Source organism: Gavialis gangeticus, unplaced genomic scaffold (assembly GCF_001723915.1).
Source record: "Gavialis gangeticus isolate Ggan-Ray unplaced genomic scaffold, GavGan_comp1, whole genome shotgun sequence".
In the NCBI taxonomy this organism is placed as follows: domain Eukaryota; kingdom Metazoa; phylum Chordata; order Crocodylia; family Gavialidae; genus Gavialis; species Gavialis gangeticus.
In genome coordinates this window covers 40,333,309-40,343,308 of record NW_017728994.1, presented here as the reverse complement: position 1 = coordinate 40,343,308, position 10,000 = coordinate 40,333,309, and the positions used below count along the sequence as shown (strand labels likewise).

At 46.1% G+C, this 10,000-nt stretch overlaps 1 protein-coding gene across 1 annotated transcript in view; it reads left to right on the top strand.

Annotated features, from left to right (window-relative positions):
* LOC109287154 (cytochrome P450 26C1) overlaps positions 1 to 10,000 on the top strand; it is a gene marked incomplete at its 5' end in the record, with an annotated part of 12,739 nt that overhangs the window by 828 nt on the left and 1,911 nt on the right. Inside the window, 4 exons of the mRNA XM_019502117.1 lie at positions 82 to 357; positions 2,749 to 2,904; positions 7,465 to 8,103; positions 9,664 to 9,997. Coding sequence (XP_019357662.1) covers positions 82 to 357; positions 2,749 to 2,904; positions 7,465 to 8,103; positions 9,664 to 9,997 — 1,405 coding nt within the window. The remainder of the gene's footprint in view (positions 1 to 81; positions 358 to 2,748; positions 2,905 to 7,464; positions 8,104 to 9,663; positions 9,998 to 10,000) is intronic.

Below are 10,000 nucleotides of genomic sequence, written 5' to 3'. Positions count from 1 at the left end.
CCGGGCCAGCGGCGGCCAAAGCGCGGCTGCCCGGCAGCCTCCGGCCCCCGCGCCCGCCGCCCACTGTCCGCCCTCCCGCAGATCCTGGCCCGGGTGTTCAGCCGCGCCGCCCTGGAGAGCTACCTGCCGCGGATCCAGCAGGCCGTGAGTTGCGAGCTGCGGAGCTGGTGCCGCGAGCCCGGCTCCATCGCGGTGTACGCCTCCGCCAAAAGCCTGACTTTCCGCATTGCAGCTCGGATCCTGCTGGGACTGAATCTGGAGGAGGGGCAGCTGAAGGACCTGGCCCAAACCTTCGAGCAGCTGGTGGACAACCTGTTCTCCCTGCCCCTCAACATCCCCTTCAGCGGGCTGCGCAAGGTACGGTGCCCGGCCCGGCCCAGGAGCAGGCTGGAAGCTGGGATGGCCCAGGGGTGTCTGCCTAGCTCTGTCCTGCTCTCTCTCCCACGAGTCCGAGGCAGCAGGGAGAACAGAGCAGAGCCCGGGAAAGCCTGGCCAGCAGCACTGTCCTGTCCTGTCCTGTCCTGTCCTGTGAGGGTCTCTGCGCTCCCTGCCCGCCCCCAAACCAACCCTTCCTCTCTTGCAAGATTAAATGGTTGGCTACTGCCAGGTTAACACACAGGGTATCTTCTTTACCTGCCACCCCAGTGGGCCTCTGTTTGAAGCCTTACTTCAGAAAACATCCTCTTTTTGGGTCTTGAGTCAGGCTGTGTGCAGGTTTCACTGGTATGAGTAGCAGATAGGTTTTGCCCTGGCCCCAGTTTTGTTCCTCATAGCCTGTCTTAGTTACTCCCCACAGGTCTCCTTTTCTTTTCTTTTTCTTTTTTTTGTCCCCAGTCTGGCAGGGTTGGCTTTAATTCCTTATTATATGAAGTTTGAATGCCAAAACAGTTGCAGAGCTTTTCCTGGAGCAAACTTTAGCTGTCTTTCTTGGTGCTAGGATTTTCAGCAGGATTCCTTTCATTAGGTTCCTTTCTACGAGCTACGGGCTTCTCCAGGCTCCTGCCAGTTCCTCACCTTTCCACATCACAGGCATGCGCTCTACTCCACCACACCTGTAAACTGGTGCAGATGTCACTTTGTTCAGCTGGCCCCCTTCATCTTAATTGTATGCTCTTTTGCATTCTCTCCTTTTTTTGACTAGTTGGAGCAGGGCATGGGAGGAGCATGGAGGTCAGAAAAGGGAACTTGTCTCTGTTACACACTTTTTTTGTGCATAAATTCCTTAATTTTTCAAAAACGGTCCCTTAAAAAGAAATTCCATCAGATGGCCTCATACTGACACCCACATCATGGCTGGAATGTTTAGATCTAAGGAAATAATCAGTAGCAGCCGTAGGTTGTCATCCTTGTGTGGCTCAGCGCTAGATGGCAAGGTGACTCTGCCAATGGATTCTACATATGTCTGTGGACGGCAGAAAATGGTGAGGCTTAGTGATCTCATAGGGAAGTGTGCTCTGGTAGGTACAGCTTTGTTACCTGTTTACCAAATTTGTTACCTGTGTGCTCCGTTCCTCCAGCGCGGCTCTCCCGTTCCTCCCCAGCTCCCAGTCTCAGTCTCCTTGCCTAGCTAGTCTCAGCTCCAAGCTTCTTGTCCAGTCTGTCTCTTCCTCTAGTTCTTGAATCCTTCACCTCCTACCATTCTCTCTCCCTACTGGGTCCCAATCCCAGTCTCCCTCTGTGGACCTCCTTCCAGTCTCCTCTTTCCCCCAACTCTTAGTCTTAATCTGTTTGCCCAGCTAGTCTCAGTTCCTATTCTGTGCCCCTGGTTTAAATTCCCAGTCTCAGTTTTCCCCTCCAGAAGCTCATCCACTTGCAGTCTCTCCCATCCACTGGTTCCCAGTCTCCGGAGAACAGATTTGTCCCTTCTGGCCTTAACATCAATTAACCCTCACCTCTGTATGCCACCCAGGCGTCAGACCCATTGTATCCATTTTCTTGCTTAAGCAATCTTAGTTGTCCCCATCTCAACTTCCAGTCCCACTTCCTCTTTGCACCTCTGCTACCTAACAGTCTTGGTCACTTGTCTTATTTTGCCTGTCACCAGCTTCCACTTCCTTCCTGCATTCTTTTCACTCCAGCTTTCTTACCCTCCTGACTTTGAGGCAGTTTCTTTTTACAATCCATTCATCTCGCATTATGAATTTCACACAGTGACAACTTCACTTCTAACTCACCCAGATTTAGATGTTAGGTTGCATGGAGTTTTACTTTAATAGATATTAAACCTTCTGGCAGATGCACTCAAATGTACCCAGCTGGGTGTGAGTAATCTGTTTTTAGCTAATACATATTTGGAATAGTAAAACATTGTCACTGCTGAAAGGCTGGTCAGAGTTCCTGAATCCCAGCATCCTTTCTGATCCAGGCACCAAAGAGCTTTCTGTAGCCCTAGAAGAATGTTGGGGTCAGTCCTTACAGCCAGCAAGAAGCTCCTGTGATGGTGATGTTTATACCACTGGCCCTCACTTCTCTGTACAGGGGTTTTAAATAGGAAAACCAATGAATTTGTGACAGTAAAGACAAGTGAACTTGTTCTTCCCAAGTTACCTATTTGTTGGAAGGGACTGAGGCTAAAAGAAATTCTAGGCAACAAAAGGACTCTGTGTTGGAGTTATTGATGTTACTGTATTAGAAATTAGAGTGACTTGTTTTGTGGAGTTTGAGTACCATTTTTTTCTGAGGAGGCAGGGGGGTTCCTGCTTCTCTGGGTCAGTGCTGAAGACTGAATAATCATGTCTGACTCCTCAGGGGATCAAAGCTCGGGACATGTTACATGACTACATGGAGAAGGCTATACAGGAAAAACTTCAAAGGAATGATTCAGAAGGTCACAGTGATGCTTTGGATATCATAATAAACAGTGCCAAGGAGCATGGCAAAGAATTCACCATGCAGGAGCTGAAGGTAAAAACTCTCCTTTTGTTATACTTCTGACATGCTTGCTTTTCAAGTGGTTTGTCCAGGAGGGGTTGGCTCCTGCTCTCTGGGGCACCTACTGCAAATGAGAATTAAGTTAATTTTGAGCTACCTGTCTCTCCTAAATGCCCAAATGCATGAAATATAGCTAGTCAACCTGGGTAAAATAGAGTTAGAAAAGCTATTTTAGAAGTGAGAGTGGGGTCTGAAACCCTACCAATAGCAAAGATACTAGGCAGGGCAAAATTTGTAACGTCCTGCAAGCTTCCAAGCTGTCTGTAAAACAGGAATCTTAGGAGGAGGGTGCTGCCAAACCTACAGACTGCCTTGTTGTGGTGATATTGCTTCGCATTTGAACAGAAGGAATATGTTTAAAGTAAATGCATGTCTCTTTTGCCCTTTTACCCAGTTCCCTTGGCTTTTATCTCTAGGCATCCACATAACTATTTTATATACTTCTGTGATGGAATACAGCTAGATTTATGCTGTTGGGATAAACACTCTGCACATTAGAGTGTTCTCAGTACATGTCAGAATGTTTCTGGACATCCTAAGCCCAGTTATACATTGCTTATCCACTCCAAACACCTATTATAACAGGAGCTGTATTAGTATTGCTGTGGTCCATAGAGCTGTAAGCCCAGACATCTTTGAACCAATATTTTAATATAATCCATGAGACAAAGTTGGATGTTGAGTCATTCCTGACCACCAAGTCATTAACTATATTGCACATCATGGGCAGAAATCTGTTTTGCCTTGTGAAGGGCTGGCCAACATGGCATAGGTATTCTCTGTGTGGCACATATCAGCCTGGGGAGGGAACAGGTTGCACAGTGATGGATAGGGCAGGGAGCCGAACATCAGATCAACCAAGGCGCCTAGAGCAGAAAGCAGAGCAGCAGACTGGGCAGGGAAGGGAATTCAAGAGGCACTCGGGGACAGTGCAGGACTAATTTGTGTCATGCCTAACAAAACCAGTTGGCCCCCACTGACCAAAGAGTTCACAAAGTTACCCAGTTACTGTGTAGGAGCGATTCTGTTACCTCCTTAGTGAATGTCTCTATACAGGAATAGGATTGCTTTCCAGAGATACCGAGATGTCTCCCTAGTTCTGTAATAGGGATACTTATGCACTCGGAGTAACAGAATTGCTCCTACACTTTGGTCATCTACTAGGTGATGCATCAAGTTTACTAGTCCATTATGCACATCCGTGTGGGGCAGCATTCTATTGCTGCCCCACATGGATGTGTATGATGGACTAGTAAGTATGATGTATCACCGTGGCTGAAGGCCAAACTCTGTAGTTTTGGGTCAGACAGAATTCCCAATCAAGAGCAGTGAGATTTTTGCCATAGAACTAAGAAAGAAAACTACTATTGTAATATTCTGGTGTCAGCGGGCATGTCTATATGAGATGCTAACTGTGCAATAGCCTAATAACACTGCACAGTAGCGTGCTGGGCAAACACAGTGCTAATACACTACTGTGGAACAGTATTAGGCTACTACTCAGGAAGCATTACTAAACCCGTATGCCGGCACTACAGTTACAGTGCATTGATTTACTACTTGGTTATTCAAGCAGTAAACTTAATGTGCAGTAACTAAAGTGCATTAATGAACATGTAGATATGCCTAGTATAAGTATAATGCAAATAAATCTGCACTCTTATAAGTTTAGAAACAGCCTTGTTCATTTGTGACTGAATAGAAATTGATTTTTATAGGATTTTAGCTATTAAAATCTACAGTATCTCAAAGTGTAAATATAATTGTGAACTTGTAAATTAATTTGGAAGATGATATTCTATAGGAACAGCTATATGTAATTAGAATAGATGTATGTGACAGTGATCAGAACATGACAAATTGCACTGTAATATCTGATGGATTAAATTTGTAAAGGAATGCATTGCCTCCTGTTTAATGTGCATCTCCAATGCATATTATAGAGCAATAATCATATGAGCAATTGTGGGGATACCAGCAAGTAAGCAGAGGTAATGAAAAGTGGCTTGTCTCACCTGAACTGAAACAGCAATGATATGAGGGCACTTGGCTTTGAGCATGTGGTAGTTATAGGTATGCATATGCCTATACTATACAGTATGGTTAGAAACTTCCTATGTCAGGTATATTTAAAAAGAACTCACCAGGAACTGTAGAATAACTAGCATATATTTTTAAATGTAATAACTTATTTTACTAAAATAGAAGCCAGCAGAATGCTCTTCTAATTGAATGACCTGACCATGTCACACTTCTTAGGTGCTTTAGAAAAACAAGCTAGTTTCATGATTTACTTTGCATGTAAACATGTTTTAAATTACTTTCCAGCTTCCTCAAGATGCTGTGACTTGTACTCATGGAAGAAATGCAACATGAACTATAAAATGACAAGAATTGCAAAAATCCAATAATTTAAGTCTGCCAATTTTACTAAAAACCACTACTTTGCAAAGTTAAAGCCACAGAAGGAGAAGGCATACCATTATTGTAGTAGTACAGATTTAGGGCTGCCAGAGAATGCAGTAGGAACAGAACTGTGTTGCCGGAGCACTGTGGCAGAGATTAGGCATCTATCAAACCCAAAGTAATAAGTGTAATATTAGAATTTGAAGAAAAGCAGGACAATCTAGGAGTTTCCACAATGAACTGGACTGGAGAGATACCAGGTTAGGCCTCCAAAACACACTTTATTGGCTATGAAAGAGTTACCACTAATGCAACAACATCAGAGTTTGCTTCAGTAATGACAGGGTTACAGTTTCACTATGCAAAGATTTCCATGTAATCCTTTTTACCCTGAAAGCACAGGTATTTGTGCAACTACAAGTTGTGGAAATAAAGGATCTCTTTTTATGGGGCCCATTCTCTTCTTGAGAATGCAAAATTCCTGCTTATACCTATGCGAGCTCTAAGTACAGATTAAGGGGACAGACCTCAGTAATTCCTGAATTTATGTTTAACCTCAAGGTTCTCCAAAGAACTAGCACAATGACAAAACTGGAACCCACCCAAACAAGGAAAATGAAGCATTACAAATCATCCTCTAGCTTTAGCCAATCAACTACATGTAGGACTGGTAGTCACAAAAAGTTGTTGTTGTTATTATTATTATTATTATTATATGGCCCATGTTGTCCCTGCATTGGCTCCAAGGTACTTTCAGGCTTCAGGCTGACTCTCCTTGTGCTTGTGGTCTTACCTCTTCCTCTTATGAAATAGAGTCTTTTTCCAGCGTAAGGTTTTCCAGGACCACATAGGTATTGGTGTAAAAAGGAACCAGCTCTTCCCATTCCTCCCTGAGATCTGTTGGCTTTTACCTGCTGCTGAGCCCACTGGTGGCTAGCACAAGGTACACAGTGTTAATTCTGGCCTGTCTGTCCCAGTTAGCCTCACCTTCATCCCCTCCCTCATGCAGTCTCACACTTTCCCAAGCAATTCCCTCTCTGGTTCCAGGACTCTGGTCTCTGTTGCAGTTGGGCACATATGAAAGAAGTGCCAGGTCTTGAAAAACTCCAGGTAGATTAAATCTGAGCTTTGAAGGAATCAATAGTAATTTTGCTATTGACTCCCAATGGGCTAAAGATATAGCCAGCACTGCTTTGGATCCCCTTGTTCCCACTGTAGTGCTTTAGCCTGATGGTGAAAGGTAAGGTCTGGAGTCATACCATGACATTCCTTGTTTCACCTTATCTCATCTAAACCCTCTCTTTGCCTTTACCTCAGCTGACGATCCAATCACTTTTGGATAGATCTATGTATTTGTACTCAGCAGTATTAAGATGGAAGCACAACTGGCTTTACAAATATGGAACAACAGCTGGGGGATATGTTGATGTGTCCTCTGTGAATATGCTGCAGAAGCAAGGCTTTTATTGTGAACACAAGAGGAAGACTCAGCAAAAACATAGTTATACAGGGACAATGTACTTGATGCCTAATCTTTTGGGCATAGTTAAAAAAGGCAGCATAATATTATTAGTTCACATCCTACACCTAGACATTTTCTTTCTCTGCCTTTTATATATGGGCTTGAAAAAAGGGAAGCTAGGAACCTAACCTCATCTTAGATATAGCTAGATTGCAGTAGTACTGGAACTGAGGTTCTTAGTAGGGCATGACTTCAATGTTTGGAAAAAGTGTGACATCAGCTATAACGTCTGTGGATATTTTGACTCCTGGACCCAATCTGATTGTACCATTTGGAGGGATTGGCAGCTGGATGTCCCAGACACACAACTAAAGGCAGAAAATTAATGTTTAGTATAAATTTTGCTTACAACTTTCTTTAACCGTATTTTTCTCTGTTAAATGGTAGCATAAGATTCGTAGGAAACAATGAAATTATCAGAGTACAGTACACATGATTTGCAGTATAATATGTGATCAACATAAAGTGATACAAGTAAAGCCACAGAGTTTTTAGGTTCTAGTACTGCAATATTGGAAGTGAAATCAGAGCTAGGAAAATGTGTAAGAACGATTCAAAAATTAAAATACAAATACATTTAAAACTGGTATTTGATTATCTTCCAGGAGTCAGCAATTGAGCTGATATTTGCTGCTTTCTTCACCACTGCTAGTGCCAGCACTTCCCTGATCCTTCTGCTACTCAAGCACCCCTCAGCAATAGAAAAAATAAGACAGGAATTGGTGGACTGTGAGTTGTCTAGGCAGTGTCATTGCTATTCACCTGTAATCTCCCAAAATAATAATCCCTACCTTGAACCTTGCCAAACAACACTGATAATCCATGAGAAAGAAAGGAAGCCTAATGACTGTCAGCAGCATCGCCTCTCCACAACAGAAGGAACCCAGAAAAATGGTAACCTGCAGCCAGACCTGAAGGCAAAGGAGATGGAGGATGGCTCCTCTCTGCAGCCCCTGCTTCTTGAGGAGTCCAGCCTCACCAGAATGACACAAAAAGCAATGTGTTTGAATACAGACTCCCCTTATGCAGACCACCAGCCAGGGAAAGGTGGCCAGCTGCCCAACAGGCTCCAGCTGCCCACAGGGCCTGTGATCCCAGGGCCTGAGTGTGATTGTCAGCCTTATATGAACTTGGAGAAATTGAGCCGCCTGCGCTACTTGGACTGTGTGATTAAGGAGGTTCTCCGATTGCTACCCCCTGTCTCTGGAGGCTACAGAACTGCACTACAGACCTTTGAGCTGGATGTAAGTGATTAGTATGCTTGCAAGCATCTGAGGACCTACATTTGTCTTTGATTCAAATGGCTATTCATGTCTTTGGCTCTGTATGTGCAGTTGTGCAGCTGTTCCACCAAATTGTTTTTCTTCTCCAGTGACCTTTGGATGTTTAAAAAATCTGGTTTACTAGCTGAGGAAGTGGTGACTATTCAGACATTTCCCTATCCATAGCAGGGCTGTCTAACTTCCCTGTGGCTGGGGGCTGCGTATGGTGCTGACAAGTGCCAGTCACATGCTGCAGGGGCAGGTCCCTGAAATCCAAGGTGCTTATGGGAGAGATGCATGTGGCTTGTGGGCCACCAGGTGGACAGCCCTGTTCTATATGGCAAGCTTGCTTTTAGTGTGAAACTCCTGCTACAATGAAAGATCAGGCAACCAATGCACAGGAAATCAGTGCTATATCAGAATTTGCAATGTATGTAAAGATAAAGGGGAATGTTATCCCCAAGAAATGGGCCCTCATAAGCACAGGAAACTGAGGTCACCAATTTGATCTTGACATGATTTTTTTCTGAAGCCATTTGCTTGTGTGGGGCCCAGATGTATACTGGGCCTCTTTCTGATTATCAGGTGACCTTGTTTTTCACACTAAGTTGGCACCAGGGTAATGTAACAATTAACATTTCAGCTCAAATTTAAGAAACTGCAGCAACTATATAAGGGTAACATCACACAGCAGGACTGGGGGGCTGGCACTAAGCATCTCCTAAGTAAATATTCTTAGGCATGTAGCCTAATACTGTAATGAACAGTTGACATTTATACCAATGTAAGTTACCCTGGTGCACTGAGCCGACAGACGGCCTCTCCTGAGGTAAGTGATTGCAGTAGGTGATATTGCAGCTTGGCTCCGCCAGATGGCAGGGGAGCTGATACCAGCCTGATTGCACTGAACAAGGGCTACTCAGGGATGAAGTGTTCAGAGCCATGGGCACATGACATGTAGACACAGGATTGGAAGGGATTGCAGGAGGCCATGTACTTCAGTCCCCTACTGAAGACAGGATTATCCCTGTCTGAACAGTCCCAGGGAGTTTACTCCTGGCTTTCCAAGGAGCACCTTTATCCTGTTGACTGACACTAGTGTGGGCTGGCCAGGGCATGTGAACTCCATGTTTACCCTGGAATAACACTAGGTTAAACTGCTGTAAATGCCCATGCCTCCCTGTGTCAGAAGTACGTGGGTAGGTAGGGGCTGCAGGCTATATAGCCCTGGCTGGCGTGGCAGGAGTCCTGCCCAGATCACTAGGACTCCGGGCAATCTGCCAGGTGAGGGGCAGGGGGAGTAGCTGGAAGTGATTGCTCTTGAACTCTGCTCTCTAAGGGGCTGCTGAAGCGACCTCTGGAGGGTGGTCCGGTTGGCCCCGAGGGAGGGCCATGTTTAAAATTAAACCCGAGCCAGGCAAGGGGGCTGGAGCCGCCGGGACCTGAGCCCTGGGGCAGGGCAGTGGGCCCGCCCGGTCGGCGTGGGGCGGGCGCCCTGCGCCACGTGCCCGACGGCTGAGGCCGCTCTTGCCTCCCCTGCAGGGCTACCAGATCCCCAAGGGCTGGAGCGTGATGTACAGCATCCGGGACACGCACGAGACGGCGGCCGTGTACCAGAGCCCGCCCGACGCCTTCGACCCGGACCGCTTCGCCTCGGCCCGGCAGGACGAGGGCCCGGCGGCGGGGCGCTTCCACTACATCCCCTTCGGCGGCGGCGTGCGGAGCTGCATCGGCAAGGAGCTGGCGCAGGCCATCCTCAAGCTGCTGGCCGTCGAGCTGGTCAGCACGGCGCGCTGGGAGCTGGCCACGCCCTGCTTCCCGGAGATGCAGACGGTGCCCATCGTGCACCCCGTGGACGGGCTGCAGCTCTACTTCCGCC